Source organism: Cibotium barometz, chromosome 25 (assembly GCF_041138505.1).
Source record: "Cibotium barometz isolate CiBa-2024 chromosome 25, ASM4113850v1, whole genome shotgun sequence".
Lineage (NCBI taxonomy): Eukaryota > Viridiplantae > Streptophyta > Polypodiopsida > Cyatheales > Cibotiaceae > Cibotium > Cibotium barometz.
This window is the reverse complement of record NC_141070.1, coordinates 5,716,489-5,737,074: the sequence shown is the minus strand read 5'-3', so window position 1 is coordinate 5,737,074 and position 20,586 is coordinate 5,716,489. Positions and strand designations below refer to the sequence as shown.

General features: G+C 46.1%; 1 protein-coding gene across 1 annotated transcript in view; it reads left to right on the top strand.

Annotated features, from left to right (window-relative positions):
* Positions 1 to 1,320: 1,320 nt before the first annotated feature.
* Positions 1,321 to 20,586, top strand: part of LOC147624181 (uncharacterized) — a 39,331-nt gene continuing 20,065 nt past the window's right edge. Inside the window, exon 1 of the mRNA XM_086819122.1 lies at positions 1,321 to 1,848. Within this exon, the coding sequence (XP_086675248.1) occupies positions 1,576 to 1,848 (273 nt within the window). The 5' untranslated portion in view covers positions 1,321 to 1,575. The remainder of the gene's footprint in view (positions 1,849 to 20,586) is intronic.

Sequence of the window (20,586 nt, the reverse complement as noted above, 5' to 3'; positions counted from 1 at the left end):
CTTATCAACTTTACTTTTTGGACATGAAAGGGGCACATATATAAATAACAATAATCAAGCTATCAAAGAATAGTACAATTGAAAATTTTAAATTATGATCACAGATTTGATAAACATATTATATACATTTTTAAAGTAATTAAAATATAAAACATTAATATTTTATAAAGAAAAAATAATTATTCAAGTTAAAGATGTGAAAACCAAAGCAAACCTTGACAATATGATTATATCAAGATTTGCAATGATGGTTAAGAATATCACTAGATCACGTAAGATACCTATGTAAGCTTTTTTGTAACATTTGTAGAGTGTAGAACATAATTAGGAGCCTTTTTAGCATGCTCTGGGCAAATAAGCTCAAAATAAAATAATAAACTAACATTTCAAATAAAAAATTACAAAAGTTATCATGGGTATGGTAGTACAATCAAAGAACAACAACTCTATGATAAATAAACACAATAAAACAAGAAACTAATATTTTAAATATAGAATTACAAAAATCAAAGATCCTATAAGATGGGTACGATATTAGAATCAAAGAGGGATATTAATCACAAAAGATCAAACTTTCATAGGTGAAAGGAGAGTTTTCTTTTTCATGATAGAATTTCAATCTAAAGGCAACGAAGATGGCTATGGTCTTCTATGGATTATTGATTTACAAATGAAGAATTCATAAAGGCTTTTGACAAATACATATCATATCGCAAAAGAAACTCCTTGATTGACTCTTAAAAAATGGTAAACCAAGTGAGTTGGCTACCATATTAGGGCTATGCCTCAATTAATCAAGCACTAAGGTATTCACTTTTGCAGCCATGCGCATCAACCACACTGCAATCGACTTTCTCTCTTTCACTCACCGTGTCGTCTCTCTCTCTCTCTCTCTCTCTCTCTCTCTCTCTCTCCACCTCAATTCTCTCTCAGTCATCTCGTGCTCTCTCTCTCTCTCTCTCTCTCTCTCTCTCTCTCTCTCTCTCTCGGGGCCTTTCGCCCAGATGAAAAAAAGTAGCTGAGTAGCTTTTATACCTGCGGTGAGGCAATTATTGAACAAGTTGAGAAGATTCGAGATAGTTCTCTTTTTTTTAAAATCTGCCTCTAGACACTTCACTGCCTAAGGTTTGAAACCCTAATGTTAATAAACCTAAGCCTAAGGTCCCTCTTTCCTTAACTAATTAATTAATGAAAAAGAAAACTTGGTACCCATATTTGAAGGAAAGGGTATCCCTTTCTCCTAAAATACATGGCACACTTGCATGTGAACAATGTGAACACACACCTACCCTCAATCATATAAGTTAATAGTTTTGCTCACAAGAGAATTGTGAACCTTTTGAGTAAGCAGAGTGTGCACTGTGACCTTTTTGGCATGCAACGTGACGAGCTTTATATTGGCCAGAAGAAAAGCTGATATATGCGTGTATGGAATATTCTGGTCTCTGAATCTCAGCTGTATTGGGACGATGTCGGGCGTGTTAACGTGTGCCTTCTTCTCTAATCCTATCACAAGTGGGCATTTTGGGTCACACCTGTTTCAAACCCTTGTCCTGCTTTGAACAGTTAACGTGGATGAAAGCTCAGCTCAGCACACTTTGCGCCATGGACTCTTCTTGCTTCGTGAATTCAAGAAGCTTGCTGGAGAGGGCAGATTTAAGCCGTGGGGGCAGCACGCTTCTAGAGAAATGGCACCAAAAACCCATTTTCTGGGCACGGTCACTCCCTTCGCCTACCTTCTCTGGATTAAGGATTTGTAAGCTGAACATCAGTCATAAGCCTTCATGTCACTTCCTCGTCTCAGCAACAGCAAAAAGCCTCCACGATTCAGCGCCTGCAGAAGAAAAGGTATGTGCCCACATGCTCACTTGTGTCAGAAAGCACCACCTGCGCTTGACATTCCAAAATATGCTAGTTGTTTTTGTCTCTGATCCATTGGATGGTGCATCACCTGTGGGATGATGGTTCGAACATGTTCACATATCTTATTGCTGGGCTGCTTCTCCTCTCTTCTAAGATGCTAATGAATGTCGCCAGCAGGCTCTAGCCGAAGTGGCTATTGCACCATGTTATCCAGAGCAGGGGGCAAGGGTTCGAACTGACACCTATAATACATATGGCTCACACATTAAAAAAAGATGTCAGTGAATGTTCTTCTGTAGGATGCCTTCATCAAGGTGCCCTTGATTGCTACATGAAGTAGGATAAGCAGGTCAGTCTAATTTCCAGTAGCGACGGTAATTGCAACTCTTTGCTGAGATGATGAAAATATTGTATCTCCCAAGCAGATGGATGCCTAGGTCATGGAATTGCATCACCCGTTTTGCGGTGCCTTCTGACCGATGCACCAAAGAAATACATGATAAAAGATTTATCGTGCATGTTGCATGTTCTGCATTGTTAAGAAAATGTCACCACTTCTTTTATTCATAAAAGACAGCATAAAGCTTCCTTTCATGACGGGTGTTGTCTAGAAAATTGGTCATTCTGCATTAATCTGATTTTCTGATGATTTTTCTCTGAATCTAGTGTCCAGTTCCTGTCGTCTCCTGCTCAAATGTCCCCATCCTATTTCATCAATGTAGGCCACTGCCTCCCAGCACTGACCATTCCATCACACCTGTGCATCCTACTCTACCCATATGCATACCCTGGTCTCACTAACACTCAGTAGGGATTATAATGATCGCTCTCCCACCTAAACTACCCTATACTGGTCTTTGTAGGCAAGGTGATTGCTTTGATGCATATAACAATCAAGTTGGGGACCAGTGGAATTTGCTTAGTTCCCGGTCTGGATTGCTTAGAGAGTATGGTAAGGTAACAGATTTCAGAGATCAGCTAGTATTGTACTTCATTCTCATACGATCAAAGGAAATCAGCAGATTCGGAGGTGGGGCCAGAGGAATTTGCGTAGTTCCTGGTCTGAATTGCACAGAGAGTATGGTAAGGTAACAGATTTTAGAGATCAGCTAGTATTTATATATATATACCTGGATGAATCCAGGAACATGCCCAAATTCACCTTTTAGGAACGTGCATGTTATATACTCATGGTAGTCAACCCAGAAGACTATATAACTATCAACTCCATTATGCATAGTATGTACTAGATACTACGATATCCCCACTAACGTCATCAGTACTAGGGCTTTGTGTGAATATATGCTCTCACACACGCACTCCACACACACACACACACACACACACACACACACACACATAAGAGCATATATTCACACAAAGCCCTTCGTATTGAGCTTTTGTCAAACCTCCGGACATGCAGGGCAGACTCTGCCATAATGAAGCCTAGCACTAAGGGAAGTAGCAAATAGAAAGAATTAGTACAACAAATAAGTAGTTGATAGGGAAAATGCATCGCTAAAGATAGAAAGAATAAGCACAATATCAACTGGCGCAACTCGGATGAAAACTTCACAATGTGAAATCTGTATGTCCGCTAATACAATTGAATTATATACCCAGATGAATGCATGAACATGCCCAAATTCACCTTTTAGGAACGTGCATGTTATATACTCATGGTAGTCAACCCACAAGACTATATAACTATCAACTCCATTATGCATAGTATGGACTAGATACTATGACATCTCCACTAACGTCATCAATGCCCAATAGTGGGTGTAGAACTCTGTATCAAGATATACTCACACATGCACTCCACACACACACACACACACACACATAAGAGCATATATTCACACAAAGTCCGTATTGAGTTTCTGTCCAAACCTCTGGAGATGTAGGACAGACTCAACCATAATGAAGCCTAGCACTAAAGGAAGTAGCTAATAGAAAGAATTAGTACAGCCAATAAGTAGTTGATAGGGCAAATGCACCGCTAAAGATAGAAAGAATAAGCACAATATCAACTGGCCGCAACTCGGACGAAAACTTCACAATCAACTAGTATTGTACTTTATGCTCATACTCCACGGGGGTCTGGTGGGTTTGGGGGGGGAGGGAACGTCTTGGCCATTGAGACTCAATGCACTTGTTCTATCTGAGGTGCATAGTTGCCAAACGTTTTTAAAACGGGAAGTATACGAGTTTTATACTTTTAAAAGCGTTTTTTATTTTTTGGGAAAGTTTTTAAAATAAGTTTTTTATTCATTAATTTTTAAAGCTATAATTATGGCATGTATATATAGTTTTCAACCTTAGGAACCATAGATTTCATGTATAAAAGTTAAACTTGTGCATAAAAACTCAAGAGCGAACAATTTGAAGCCTATGGCTATCATAATTCATTAAATCATAATGATAATATATTCACATGGTCCCAGGCCCCCATGGGTCTGGTGGCGGCAATGCCAACTTTAATATTGATTTACCAATGACCATTCAACATTGAGCATTCTTGTTTTTAAAAAAACGTGTCCCAATTTTTTTTTTAAAAATAAATATTTTTTTTTCAGAAAGAAGACTTCTACTAAGTATGAAAAATTTTTACAAAATGGAGATTTCACACCAAGAAAGGTGGAGATCTCAACCAATCAGGAGCCCTGTGCTGCCAATAGGGTCCCGAATGAGAGGACGTGAAAAAGATACCAATGTCCCACTCTCATAAACTGGCCGCTCTTCCTCTCCGCAGCCCTCGAAGATCCCTGGATTCTGGCCCAGGTAGCCATGATGGTGTGAATAATATCACTCCAAATCCTGCAAAGACACTGAGAAACAAAAACGGGAGTACCCTCAATAGCCTCGGTGCATCTAGCCTTCCAGATATTCTATCCATGACCCTGTGTTTTTCTCTGGACAGTATGCAGGTGTGCACGGGGACATGGAGGACAGTGTGAATGGCATCAGATTGGAGTCAAAAAGTAAACCCATGTGTGGACAACCCCAAGTGTGAAGGGGGCCAAGTGATTAAAGTCTTTTCTCATAACCCATGGGGACAAAGGGGTTTGGAGGGGGCAAAGGTTTAAAAGCCTTTAAAAATAAAAGAACCCCTTTTAGGGGATAATCGTGGCCTTTATGCTTCTTTTAGAGGGAGTCGAGCTGCAGCTTCAGTCGCATGTGCTTTTTGGCTCGTGGAAAAAAAGTTCTGGCAGGCTGGTCGGGCCAACAGACTGATGCGCTTCATCCTTTGGGGAAAAAGTCGGGCAGCTGCTGCAGAGGGGCTCCTTGAAAGGCTGGTGGTTTGGGCTGCAGGAAACGCAGGGCTGTCCACGCCTTTGGGGAAGAGGTCGGGCTGCAGCACGTGTACTTTCCCTTTTGGCTACTGGCGGGCTGGCTGCAAGAGGTGCAGTACGACAGATTTTGCTCCTCCTTGTGGCTATTGGTCGGTAAATTGCAGGTAGTGCACAGTGAGCAGGAGGCGGGGCTGGACTACGTTTGCTCTCTCTTTCTGTCTCTCTTTGGATAGCTAGTGGGCAGACCGCAGGCAGTGCATAGCTCAGTAGCAAGAGTCGGGTTGGACTGCTCTCCCTCTTTGGCTGGCTAGGAGTCGGGCATCATATATACATGCTTTGTTTCTCTTAGAAAAGAGGGACTGGCGGGCAGAAAAGGAGGCGCATCCCTTTTGATAAAAAGATGCTTTTCGCTTGGAAGGAGATCTGTGCTGCTAGTCACACTGTGATCATCCCGGGGGGGGGGGGGGGGGGGGGGGGGGGGGTCAACAAAGACGTGCTTCCCTAACCTGCCAACAACTTTGACCGGACGAATCTGGGGGCCCTCAATAAGGTCGTGCACGTCACATCTCTCCAACTGCCATCCATCCTGTACAGAAAAGAAGACCGGTACATCATCCTCCCTAGGCAAGGGGAGACCCATAACCTGAAGAGGAACACCTGTCCTAGAAAAAACCCCAAACCAAGAATGACGACGGTCTTCCAAGAAAGATCCAGTAATCCAGTGGTTGGGAATGGCTGCGTCAATCTGTGCAATCCTTCGACTAGAGCCTCTCAAATGCTGCGTGAGATCCAATCTCTGTACCTCGGTGAGGCTCTGAAACCTCTTCCAAGCCAACACTGTGGGGGGGCAAAGCGTCTCCCAGCCAGCCCAAAGAATATGCATAGCTGCCCCAAGAGGCCTACCATGCACATCTAAGATCAAATCATTCCACAGAATGGGCTGCCGGTTAACTTCCTCCGCTGAACGTGGGGGGATGTGTACCCAAAAACTCCTCATGAAGTCCCAGGCCCGTAGGAGGGACCTAACCAGGGGGGATGAAGGGGAGCGGTGAACTGCATCCGAAAAAATAAAGCGTGAGCTGAGAGTCCAGTCACCTCCGTGAACAGGGACACACTTCATGATCTGCTGCATGAGAAAGTCCTTCCACGGCTCAGAGCCTGGAAGAAAGCCCCTAACAACCAGCTTACACAGCAAAGCCTTACATTGCACCTCAGGGTCAATGATATTCAATCCCCCTTCCTGCTTAGGCCTGATAATGGTTTCCCAAGCAACTCTAGCCCTGGTGTGTGCATTTGCATCAAGCCCCGACCAAAGAAAGTTCCGAATAAGGCGACGAAGCTGTCCAATGCAGCCCTTATGAAAAATCCAGCACGAAGCGATAAACCAAGTCGTGGCTAGCAAAACTTGGTTAACCACCAAAGCTCTTGAGGCCAAGTCGAGCTTCCTCCTAGTCCAGTGATGGAGTTTGCTTTTAATGCTTAAGAGCACTGGAGCAAACTATTGTGCAGGGGAGATGTCAACGCCCACTTGGCAACCAAGGTATCTAGCAGAGCATCCTCTCTCAATCCAAGTAAAACCAACATGTGTACCCCAATCTGCAAGAGGAGAATCACTGATCCAAAAACCAACTGACTTATGCCAATTGATAGTAGCTCCTGCTGCCAAACAAAAGGCCTCCAAGGCTGTCTGGAAAGCACATAAACAAGCATTTGAAGCCTCAAGGAACAACGTCGTATCATCTGCTAACTCAGAGTCCAAAAACTCTTCCTCCGTACATAAGGTAGCCTGAGACCCACAACACCAGGGGCAGCCCAAAGAAACCTGCTCATAGCCTCAGCTACAATGAGGTACAGTAAAGGGGCGAGGGGACAGCCCTGCCTCACTGAACGGGAAATCTGAAAACGCTCACCACGCCCCCCACAGGCTAAAACAGTGCTATGAGCCTCCCTGTATAGGCAAGACACACCTGTGATCCAGTTTTGGGAAAACCCCATGTGTGCGGTAGTGCCCTCCAAAAAATCCCAATCCACTTTGTCATAAGCTTTTTTAAAATCAAGCAAAAGAATGGCAAGAGGCTGCTGACTAGCCTTTTGCCCACTCGACAGCTTCCCAGAAAGAAAAGATGTTATCAAATATACTCCTTTCTTGGAGGAACCCATTCTGGGTATCATGGATAGTCCTTTGGAGAATCGGCTGCAACCTTATACTCAAGGCTTTAGCTAAGATTTTATATGCAGATCCAAGGAGGGTGATGGGCCTCCATTGCTTGATGTCAGTCTTGTCCCCACTCTTGGGGATAAGGTGAATCAGCCCCTCCGTGAGGTATGGAGGCATCATACCCGACAACCACATTTCCTGAAGGGCAACAGTGATAGCATCTCCAGTATGATCCCAAAAAAGAATAAAGAAGGCGGGAGAAAGACCATCATCCCCGGGGCATGAACCATTGGAAAGAGCATGCAGTGCGTGAAGGAATTCATCCTTCAAGAAAGGAGCATCTAGGGAAGAACACATAGCATCTGTAATGAGCCTGGGCATGCACTCCCAAACTTTCTGCCGTGCCACATCTCTCTGGGAGGGCACCTCTGCAGTCAACAAAGACCGATAAAATTCTAAAGCAATATCCCTCACCTTATCAGGCTCAATCTGAACCTCACCCTGTGAATCCTGCAAGTACCTCACAGAGTCCCTGCTATGGGAAGGCCTGTGTGCTGAAAAAAACTCTTTGTTGCATGTGCCACCCATCTGAGTACAAAAGGCCTCGTTCGCATGAAAGGCGAACTCAGCCCTCTTGTCCATGGCCAAGTGCAGCTTTGCTCTAACTGTGGTCAAGAGGTCTGTAATCCAAGTCGCATGTGGATGCTTTTCATGTTCCCTCTGAAGAGCAGCAATCCTACGCCTAATAGCTCTCTCCTTGTCCAGAGCCTCCTGCTTCTTAGACAAGGCAATGCTATGATAATGATGGCTGGTCCTCTCAAGAGCTAGCGCAATATTATGACGAGGATCAAGACCGTCACAAGATCTCCATATCTCTCTGATCTCAAGGGAAATGTCAGCATCTAGATAAAGAGAGTCAGGGATACAGATACGGGGAGAGGCCGAGCGAGCCCCAGGTTCCCTGAGACACAAAACGACAGGGCAATGATCGGATTTGGTGGTGCCAGGCATAATAGCAATGGTGCCTCCTCTATCCAAGGACCAATCATCCACATAAAACTTGTCCAGACGACGTGCAAAGATGCTCTCATCCCCACACCTACGGTTATGCCAAGAGAAAGATAAGGAATTTGGCCTTCTCTGGAAGTCATCCTCAGTCTAGCAATCCCTGCCAAAAAAGGAAAGCGTGAACCTCTCCCATGAGGCTCGCTCCAAAGGGTGTAAACCCCCTTGGCGTCCACCCTTCTTGTTAGAAGGTTGCTCAACCATATTAAAATCTCCTTCCACTATCCAATGATCAACTTGGGGAATGACATTTGTAACGGTGTCCCAAAAGGCCACCCTTTCACCTCTCACGTTAGGTGCATAGATATTCATAATTCCCAATTTCTGACCCTCATGCATGATCAAGATCCACTGCGCTCTAGCAGGGATGATAACACCGTGCCCAATAGCATGAGGTATAATAGATGCTGCCACTGAAATACAAACACCCCCTCTAGTCCCAACTGCCGAGGACCAGAAGGTGTGGCCAGAAAGCATCTTACCAGTTTTGCCACACTGAGATCTATCCAATTTGTGTTCCTGCAACAAACGCACATCCATAGACCCTCCTGTAAACAGCAGGGTGAAGCTGGTCCTTTAGAAGGCGCTTCCTACCACGGGTGGGAAGCCCTCCAAGGCCTTGAACATTCCATGAGACGATTCTCATGGAAGAGAAGAGGGTTTGACCCCCGATCTAAGAAGACGATGGGCAGCCTGAGGACGCCTCTCATAATGCTAGAGGACAGGAAAATCCACAGGGCAAAGTCCACTGACATGCCCTTGTCCGAGGCCCTGCACCGTGCCTGCATATGTATGAGAAACCTGTTCGCCCTCCTGCGGGGCATCAAGGGCAATGGCATCATGCTGAAAATCCTGCAATACATGATCCTCACTGTGCTGAACATCCTGCATATCGCCCCCTCCAAGTAGAGAGGACTCCACAAAGTCATCCTGATCAGAAATATCATCTCTTTGCAAAGATGCATTAGCTGACACATCCCTCTGACCAGAAACATCATCCATCTGTACATGATCCGAGGAAGCCTTCCCATCAATCGCACTAGGGGGGTGGGCGTGAGAGACAGCACGCCATACCTGGCGAATTGAAGGACGGGAAGGAACCAAGGAAGGTGGCGCTTGAGAGGCACGCTTACGAGGCCTCCTGTGACCTCGAGCCCGAGGACAATCTCGAGCAAAGTGACCTTGTTGGTGACAAACCCGGCACTGATTGGGTTTACCTGCAATCTCCGTACGTTGCTTCAAAGGGCCACAAGGGCCCGGAAGCAAAACATAGTCCTCAAAGAGCTCAATGTCACGGGCAAGAACCATGACCTTGGGGACAGCATCCGCCGAGGCAGTGACCACCTGGGCAGAAGATGTCGGTAAGGCGTGAAGGGGGGGCACTTGAAGAACAAGCCCAAAGGCAGACCCGATGGCCTCTAACATAGGCCAATAAGCACGCGGAAGACTTGGAAATCTGAGAGTAATCGGGAAACGGTTCCGGTCTTCCTCAACAGGGTCAAAATAGCTGGAGTAGGGAAGAAGGAATATCTTCCTCGGGCCCAATGGCAAAGGATTGCCCTTCAAAACCTGTGAGGCTGCGTCCTCAGAATCAAAATCCACTTGGAAGAAACCTCTTCCAAGCAACCTGACATCTCGAAAGTGTAGAGCGAGGTCGGAGGGCAGAGCCGCTAGGACCCAATCCCGAGCGCCTGGAGACGGGACGGGTGAGATCCCAAGATTCTGGCAATGAGGGTCGTTTTGAAGTCTTTCTCTATTTCGGCGTAGAGGACCTCGAGCTCGGCTTCGGAGAAAACAATGGTTTGCCCGACCGAGGGAGAATGATTAGCCATGATGCTAATCGAAGAAAAAGGCTGACTTGAACCCGGATGAGGAGCAATCCGAACCAGGGGAAGAGGAAGGCGTTGAGGCGGAGGAAAGGAAAGGAGGGTGGAAAAGGGAACAGCAAAAAGGAAAAGGGAAGCAGGGGGAGAGGCTGAACACAAAGGCGAAGAGGGGCGGGGGAGGGGCATCACAACAGCGCTGCGCTGAGCAGTGAGGGAAAAGGCGGAGGAAGGATGGGAGGCGATTAGAGGAGGGGAGGCGAAACGATGAACAGGAGGGCTAGGGCGGGAAAAGGCAAGGAGGGGAGGCGGAGGAGGAAAGGGGGCGAAGCAGGAAGAGAAGCGAAATGGCGCAGCGAAGGAAAAAACGAGGAAGGAGGAGGGGGCAGCGATGAGGGAGGGAAGCGAAGGCAGAGGCGGAAGGGAACGATTCAGGCAGCGATGGAGGAAGGAGGGGTGCAGCAATGGAGGAAGGAGGGGCGCAGTTCGGGGAGCTCGCGGTTCCTCGAGACATGTAACTTTTTGAGAAAGCAAAATAAATATTTTTTTATTTTTTTATTTTTTATTTTCAAAAAAACTGCCATAAAAAAAATGCCTCCCAAAAATCGGGACGTTTTGAAACGTACACGATTTTTATTGTAAAAAAAAAAATTGCGTTTTTTTGCAACTATGCCGAGGTGGTTTTTGTGAACGCTTAATTGATTCCCTTAAGCTACCTGATATTGGTATCAAAGGAAGGCTCAGACAACAGGTTTTATGGCTAAAATGTTTTCTCATGCGGGACAAATTTCTGTTGGTTTTTTAGACAATTGATGGTAGTGTTGAGTTTGGGCAATGAAACAGACATGGTGAAGAACAATGTCCAAGAACAATTTGAAGAGGAGAAGCCTCCCAAAGATGAGATGTATTCCCAGAATCCACCCATTACTCCATCCATCCACCACTGAAGATCGATTATAGGTTTGGTCCTCAGATGATGCACACTATGGATTGGCGTACAGAAGAGGACAATTAACAGGAAGTAGAACAGAAGGCACATGCTGCAAAATTGGCACTTCAAACAGCCCCGGCACGAGGATGACTGGATTGCAGCACTAAAGCCTTTAGCTGAAGAAGTTGCCTTCAAGAGAAAGCCTAGTTTTAGTAAAAAAGGAAGTCACATGATGAAGATGTGGCACTCCAGAAGGCTTAATTCCAGCAGGAAGTGCAGAAAGTGGATAATCAGGAGTTGTTGGAGTAAGACAAAGAAGATTGTCTTTGGAAAGAAGTCGAAACTAACCTGATCAGACCCCCCCTGAAAGTAGCCTTCCACACCTTTGGAGAAAAAGCTTAACGAGTGGAATTCAGTTTGCATCCTATTTTAAGGTGGTGAATATTGAAGAGAGAGCCTGGTTGCTTCATGCATCCATTTATTTCAATGAAGATGCAGGCCGAGGCTATTGGCGGCAAAAGAGAATATGCACGTGCTTGGGAATGCGACTTTTACATGGAAGGCCTTTACAGACTCGTTTTCTCCTTCAACCGCTTTGTACTAAAAGCGGTTGAAAACAAAATTCAAGAGTCTTCAATAGGAGTTGTTGAAATTGGTGGAAGTGTTTGCCTAAAGAGTTCATCAACTAGGTGTGCGGTTACAGGAGTTAGACGACAATTAGTTGACACAATTCATTTCTGGCAGAACAGTTGCTTCCATAGGGGATTCTAAGAGATTGCTCCTAGTGTCAGCAGGCATATCAAGGTTTGATGAGACTGGCATAGTTGGGAGATGGGTAGACCGTAGCACCATTGTTGCTCCGTGTGTTTCGGTCCAGTAGAAAGGAGTTCTTTTGACGGAAGGAGGATCCCATTTGAAGGAGAGTCTGCAATGCTTTGGAAAAGTGCATGGGGTCAAGATATCTGATTGAGGTGGTATAAAAGATTTGATTTCTTTCACAGTAATGAAAAGAGTTACCTGTAACACCTACTGCAGTTTATAGTTGTCAGGTGCTTTTTTAGGTGGTGTTTGTTACACAAATTCAGAGGTGCAGGATGTAGAAGTTGTGGATCTAAGTTCAGATCAAAGGACCATTGTACATATTCATGTTTTGGAAGAAAAAATAAAAAGTAGACTAGGGTTGCATCTGTTGTCTCTCTTCTCCTATGTGTTTGCTAGATCATTAGAATTAGCATCAATCTAGTTTGCGTAGCGTTAATCATGTGTTTAAGCCTTCTACTGTTGGCACTCATGTGACATTGGTAAGAGCGTCAAGGTCATGTAGGGCTAGATTTTTGCATTTGCATAGGTAGCCAAGTTTTTCACTTGCAACCAGTTTTGTGCATGTGCATTAGGCTTCTCTCAATAGAACTTGCACAGATGGCCAAGGTTGCACATAACTAGCTGAGTTTGCTCGATTAGCCAATCAAGGGTTAGGTGTTGTGAGCCATGCTTCCAGACATATACTGCACCACCACGGAAAGCATTTCAGCTGAGTTGCAAATGTCATATGCACACTCTCGTCGCGCACACTCTCATGAGCGCGACGCGGACATGCTTCTAACCATTGGCTAGCTCAAAGCTTGAGTACGTGGCCATATTCATGTGTTTGTAAGGACTATTGTGCTAGATCATTGTAGTATTATCTAGGCGCCCAAGTGCCCAATGAGCAGTCCAGTGTGGACAGAGTTATTGGGTTATTGTGTGAATACACTTAGTTGGACATTATTATTAGGGTTGGTAGTTGGAAGCCAACCCACCAACATTAGACACTATAAATAGGAGTCTAGGCCTTCATTCATTGATCAGTCATTGCCTCACAAACATGTTTGATAGGGCCTTCAAGATGTGGCAGCTGAAACACCATGTCATGCTTATGCAAATGCAGCAAATTGCCAAAGTTCAAGTGACCAAAGCGTGCATACCACAACTTAGTATCACCCATTGCCTTTGTGGCAAAGTATGTATATACATCATGCTTTTGTCTTTCATATTCATCTAGCCTGGTAAGGCCATGAGACAAAGTACCAGCAACAATAATTATATTGTCATCGCTGCGATCAGGAACAATATATATGTCATCCACAAAGCGAACCACGAAGCTAGCCTTAGTAATGCCAGAGATAGATAACAAGTTCTTCTTGATCCCTGGTACATATAATACATCTGAGAGCGTGATTGTTCCACCATTTGCAGCAATGAGAATAATTTTACCAACTCCTTTTACATGATATGAGGAGTTGTTTGCACATGTAACAGTATTTCCTTGTGGAGCAGATTTAAGTGATGGGAACAAACTGCGATGAGAAGTAATGTGCTTACTAGCACCATTGTTAAGATACCAGACATGTACATCTTGTAACAGCTATGCATTAATTCTTATGTAAAGGGTCAAAACTGCATTGCACAATTAAAGCCCAATCATCATGTGCATGGTTTGCAGATTCTTTGTTTTGTACATTAGATGCTGATGCATTAGCTACAATCATACCTGAGTCTTTCTTTTTCTCCTTCTCCAGCCGCTTCCTGTACTCATTAATGTAGTGACCAGGTTTCCTGCAATAGTTGCATTTGTCCTTTTTCTTTGCTTGTCGCCTTTCTTGTCTGCAGGCTTGCTCGATGACTTTGATTTCGGCTTGTAACTACCCCGAGGAAAGGATTTACCTTTGCCTCTTTGTTGATTGGCAGCAAAGGCCTGATCTCCTTGTCACGTGCATCTCGCACTTGGATGCCACGTAGACATATCTGAACAAGAAGGTGCAGGACCTGGGGTGGAAAATTGGTCCCATGTGAGCCCAGTCCGGGACGAGTCAGCCAGGGTTCCACTCCATCCGTCCGAGGTCAGGTGTGCATTGTCTTGCATATGCATCCAAGGTCATGTGTGCATTGTCCTGCACATGAAACAGTGCCAGTCCGCGCTATGAGTCTCCCTCTGGATTGATGTCAGTTGCTCTGTGTGTTTGGTCTGTGACCAGATGCCAGACAGCTGTGTAGGTTGCATGTAGAAGGGGGCATCCATTAGGGCTACCCCAAAAGGGGTATTATACCCCATGTTTGGGCAAGGGGTAGGCCTTAGGCCACCCCAAGGGGCCCATGGCCCTTGCCCACCAGCCCAAGGAGGGGTTGGGCAGGCTGTCGGCCAGCCCAAGAGGGCTTGGCCAGGCAGCCGACTTGCCTTTGGGCAAGCCCAGGCAGTCGGCTAGCCCATACAGTAGCCAGGATTGTAGGCGGCCAGAGCCCAGAAGGCTGCCCAGCAGCATGCGCATAGTGGCCAGGCAGTATAGGTTTGAACACATGGTATTTTTAGCATTTAATGCTACTTTAAGCAGGTTGTGGGGCTTTTTCCAGCAAACCGACCTAGATAAAACCAGCCAACCAGCATCTAAGAGGGGTATAAATACCCAAGGCATAATTCACTTCAGCCATCTCGTAATTCACAAGGTGCAAAAGCTACTCAAGGGCCAAGACAGTCAAGGGAGAAGCTAACGCAAGGCTCAAGGATTGAAAGTCAAGGGCAGAGATCTATCTGAGCCAAGAAGGTTCAGGTTCAGTCTTTTATTTCAGATTTTGCATCATTCTAATAAAAGCAAATACACCATCCATGGTGGGGGTCCTCCCTCCCTCTCTCTCTCTCTCTCTCTCTCTCTCTCTCTCTCTCTCTCTCTCTCTCTATTTTCTGCACATCTATATTCAGTTTTATGCGTTATTCTCATTGTGAAAAGTGTGTTGATTTCTGAGCATTGAAGTTACTGATCTCCCCCGAAGCTTTTGCATGTTACAGTGGTATCAGAGCCTACTTCAAGTGTAAAGATTCAGCAAGAAACGAGAATTTTTTTTCTCGCTCGTGTTTTTGGTTTTCAGACTCCGGTGGACCACGGTCCACCCCTTTCGGAGTGACTCCTGTCCCTCGAAGGACGGTTGGTTTTCAGCCTTCGGAAGTCTCCCACACACATAGTGGATGGTCAGATTGCGCTTCGGAAAGCAGGTGCATTTTCCTACTATGGCGAGCTTCGACGACGAGAGAGACCAAGAACCTTGGGGCCAAAGTGCACCATGCAGTCCAAGCTAGGGCATCAGGCATGAGTGTAAAAGAGATGTTTCAACAGATGATGCGAGCAATTGCAGACCAGAGTACCAAGTTGGAAGAGCAGAAGGCGTAGATACTGGCTCTGGAAGAGCGCACCCGTTCTCCAGCTCTGTGTTTTCCATCTCCTCCTCCCTCTCCTTCCGTTTCCTAGATACCAGATCCTCTACACAGGGACCCTCTCGAAGGGTCACGACCGCAGCCGAGTTCGATGCTCGAGTTGTAGTTGCGTGCATTGGAGATCCGACAACGTGAAGACGACGCCATGCGACGCGTGGAACATGAGCGATACCTTGCGGCTTTGGACGCAAGACTGACACCAGCGGCTTCCTCAAATCATTTTCCCGAGAAGATGAATTACAGTAAGTATAATGGTAAGCTCGACCCCACAAATCTTTATTCATGGTTGCATCAATTTGAAGCTTACTTTGTCGCAGTTAGAAAAAATGATACTACTGACAGAGTGATCTTAGCTAGTTAGTACTTGGAAGATGAGGCCATTCCTTGGTGGATCCAGTGGGCTTATGCCCACACCAGATTAGGTATGGTAGCTTATGTTTGGGACGAGTTTGTCCGTGACCTTAAGTAGCGGTTTCTACCGCACCATTACCTTGCGTGACTTGAAGACGAGTTTAGGGGAGCGTCAGAACGCGCAACCAGTCCTTCAGTTTGCCAACAAAATTTCAAACTGTTTGCAGTTAGGCTTATTTGATACGGACAAGAAAGGGCAATTCCTGTATGGCCTTGACATGCAAATCCAGTGGGAGGTGCCGTATGTTTAGGCCAGTCACTTTCAAAGACGCACTCTCGCTTGCGCAGAGTGCGGAAATGAAGCACAATGGTGGAAAGCCCCCGACTTCCCAGCCGGCTACTCCCAAGGCTACCACCTTGGGGGGAAAAGGCCAGAACCAGACGGGGTCTTCCCCAAGACAGATCATGGGAGCCTCTGGCTCCAAGAACTTGACCAATGCGCCCAAGCTTACTCTAGACTAGAAAGCAGAGGTAGGCAAGACCGGTGGCAAGTTGAGTGCTGAGGAGATAGTCCAACATGCCGGGTGTTGCTCTGTACCCGCCACCAGCCCTGCTCTCGGCTGCTGCTCTTGTACCTGCCATCAAACAGGCCGGTTTCTGCTGCTCTTGTATCTGCCATCAGTACTGGCTGCTGCTCCTGTATCCGCCACTAGCCCTCTTGCCGGCTGCTGCTCCTGTTCTCGCCATCAAACAGGCCGGTTGCTGCTGCTTTTGTATCCGCCATCAGTACCGGCTGCTGCCGCTCCTGTACTCGCCATCAGTACTCGCTGACTGTTGCTGTTTGCACCAACCAGGACCACATTAAAGGGGACAGTCTCATCTCCTTAGATCTTAATCTGAATTTCAATCAGGTATTTGTTTCTGTAATTCAAATTCAGATAAGATTAAATTTAAATGTTGTTTTTCCAAGTCTTGTGTAGGCAACCATCACCACCGGTTTTCTTCACCATGGAAGGCCACTGGAATGGTGATCTTTTCTCGTGAGTACCCTGACCGCGCCCTCACATTCAGAGGAGCTAGTAAATGTGAATGGGGTCTCAGGGAAACTGGGAGCAAAGCTTGCTTGGGAGCAGCAGGTATCACTCCCTCCGTAGTGTCTCACCCTGCCAGGTGTTTGTACGGGCGTGCCTATTGGTGCACGGTCCCGGAAGACCAATGAGGGGCGGGTATTCACCCAGTGAAGGTGGGAGACTACTTGTGATTTGGTCTACTCCGACAACCGATTCTTCATCGACAGAAATCTTATTGTTTTCAGTTGTATTCACTCCATGTTATGGAGAAATCTGGCCTTGGGGCCCTTGAACACTTGTACATATAAATACTCCAAGAAATACAAACTGTATTGAGGGAGGGGGGGGGATCTTTCCGGCCCCAGTGATGGTGTCAAGTGTTCTTTGTCATTTCCAGTTTTAATGTTGCAAGTATTGTTCCATTGTTTGTATTGGTTAAGTGATCTAATAATGTGTATTTTATCTTCCGATTTGTAGGCCTCCCGTAGGGAGCGGTTATAGCGTGCAGTAAGAGAGCCTACTCCAAACAAAGACAGAGGGCTCCAATTTATAGATTAGGACCTCCCATGAGATATAATGGCAAGAGAAGGCTATAATGACAAGTGGAGAGCCACACAATAGTTGAAGTGACAAGTGTGAGGCCACTTGTCTCACTTTGATCCACTTTCTTGTTGCCACATGTCCCAATCTAAGAGAAAGGGTCAGTCATCTTATGTCACATGGACGGGAACTAGTTTTGTGCCACCCGTGTGTGACCAGTATTATGCCATATGGATGGGAGCCTGTTTGCTGCTACCCGTGTATGACTAGGATTGCGTCTTACCCATGGGACTGTCACTCCATGGTAGGATTGATATTTGTGCCGAGCTTTGTCTATAGGATTGTCACTCCATAGGAAGGCCCATACCAGGATTTGTGTTTTGCCTATGGGACTGTCACTCCATAGGAAGACTAGGACTTCACATTTCTATCGCGCCAGTTTTGTGCCCGGCAAGAAATTCTTGTACAAGTTTCATGAAAGGGAGATTTCGTCCATTACATGTGCACATGCATTCATGTTTGCATGCGTAAACTTGTTTTCGCATGACTTGTTTTCGTGCGTTTGCCTGCTACGACGTGCCAGTATACTAGACGGGAACACCCCCAGTGTACCGTGGGTGTGCTGTTTGCTGACGAGTTGGTGTGGTGTGTGAACAGGTGGTAAGTATTGCCTTTTTGACCTTTTTCAAATGTAAAATCTATAAAGTAGTGTAAACCTTAATATTTATAAGGTTGGGTGTTCACACATATTTTAAGTTATGGGTGGATACCTTTCAATTTGGGTGCCGAAGGATTAACCATTGATTAAGGCCTAATAATATTTAAGACTAAGGACTGCAGGGGAAAAACTCTCTGCAGCACGTGGATGGTGTGTGGGGGTGGTTGATGGAAAGAAGGCGCCTAGGATTGGAGGAGGGGTGAATGGTTTCACTCGCCTGTGGCTGTCACTGTACCGGCTCTCACACCTGCCATCGGTTGCTGCTCTGTACCTGTCACTAGTCCCACCTGCCAACTGCTGCTCTGTACTCGCCACTAGCGCCACCTGCCGGTTGCTGCTTTGTACCTGCCATTGGCTGCTGCTTTGTACCCGCCACCAGCCCCACATGCCGGCTGTTGCTCTGTACCCGCCACGAGCCTTGCTCTCGGCTGTCGCTCTTGTACCTGCCATTAAACAGGCCGGTTTCTGCTGCTCTTGTACCTACCATCAGTACCGGCTGCTGCTCCTGTATCCGCCACCAGCCTTGTTGCCGGCTGCTGCTCCTGTACTCGCCATCAAACAGGCCGGTTGCTGCTGCTCTTGTATCCGCCATCAGTACCGGCTGCTGCCGCTCCTGTACTCGCCATCAGTACTCGTTGACTGTTGCTGTTTGCACCAACCAGGACCACATTAAAGGTTAAAGGGGACAGTCTCATCTCCTTAGATCCTAATCTGAATTTCAATCAGGTATTTGTTTCTGTAATTCAAATTCAGATAAGATTAAATTTAAATGTTGTTTTTCCAAGTCTTGTGTAGGCAACCATCACCACCGGTTTTCTTCAACATGGAAGGCCAGTGGAATGGTGATCTTTTCTCGTGAGTACCCTGACCGCGCCCTCACATTCAGAGGAGCCAGTGAATGTGAATGGGGTCTCAGGGAAATTGGGAGCAAAGCTTGCTTGGGAGCAGCAGGTATCACTCCCTCCGTAGTGCCTCACCCTGCCAGGTGTTTGTACGGGCGTGCCTATTGGTGCACGGTCCCGGAAGACCAGTGAGGGATGGGTGTTCACCCAGTGAAGGTGGGAGACTACTTGTGATTTGGTCAACTCCGACAACCGATTCTTCATCGACAGAAATCTTATTGTTTTCAGTTGTATTCACTCCATGTTATGGAGAAATCTTGGCTTGGGGTCCTTGAACACTTGTACATATAAATACTCCAAGAAATACAAACTGTATTGAGGGGGGGGGGGCTGGGGCGCGGCTCTTTCCGGCCCCAGTGATGGTGTCAAGTGTTCTTTGTCATTTCCAGTTTTAATGTTGCAAGTATTGTTCCATTGTTTGTATTGGTTAAGTGATCTAATAATGTGTATTTTATCTTCCGATTTGTAGGCCTCCCGTAGGGAGCGGTTACAGCGTGTAGTAAGAGAGCCTACTCCAAACGAAGACAGAGGGCTCCAATTTATAGATTAGAACCTCCCATGAGATATAATGGCAAGAGAAGGCTATAATGCCAAGTGGAGAGCCACACAATAGTTGAAGTGACAAGTGTGAGGCCACTTGTCTCACTTTGATCCACTTTCTTGCCACATGTTCCAATCTAAGAGAAAGGGTCAGTCATCTTATGTCACATGGACGGGAACCAGTTTAGTGCCACCCGTGTGTGACCAATATTATGCCATATGGACGGGAGCCTACTTGCTGCTACCCGTGTATGACTAGGATTGCGTTGTACCCATGGGACTGTCACTCCATGGTAGGATTCATATTTGTGCCGAGCTTTGTCTATAGGATTGTCACTCCATAGGAAGGCCCATACCAGGATTTGTGTTTTGCCTATGGGATTGTCACTCCATAGGAAGACCAGGACTTCACATTTCTATTGCGCCAGTTTTGTGCCCGACAAGAAATTCTTGTACAAGTTTCATGAAAGGGAGATTTCGTCCATTACATGTGCACATGCATTCATGTTTGCATGCGTAAACTTGTTTTCGCATGACTTGTTTTCGTGTGTTTGCCTGCTATGACGTGCTAGTACACTGGACGGGAACACCCCCAGTGTACCGTGGGTGTGCTGTTTGTTGCTGACGAGTTGGTGTGGTATGTGAACAGGTGGTAAGTATTGCCTTTTTGACCTTTTTCAAATGTAAAATCTATAAAGTAGTGTAAACCGTAATATTTATAAGGTTGGGTGTTCACACATATTTAAAGTTATGGGTGGACACCTTTCAATGTGGGTGCCCAAGGATTAACCATTGATTAAGGCCTAATAATATTTAAGACTAAGGATTGCATGGGAAAAACTCTCTGCAGCACGTGGATGGTGTGTGGGGGTGGTTGATGGAAAGAAGGCGCCTAGGATTGGAGGAGGGGGGAATGGTTTCACCCGCCTGTGGCTGTCCCTGTACCGGCTCTCACACCTGCCATTGGCTGCTGCTCTGTACCTGTCACCAGTCCCACCTGCCAACTGCTGCTCTGTACTCGCCACTAGCCCCACCTGTCGGTTGTTGCTTTGTACCCGCCATTGGCTGCTGCTTTGTACCCGCCAC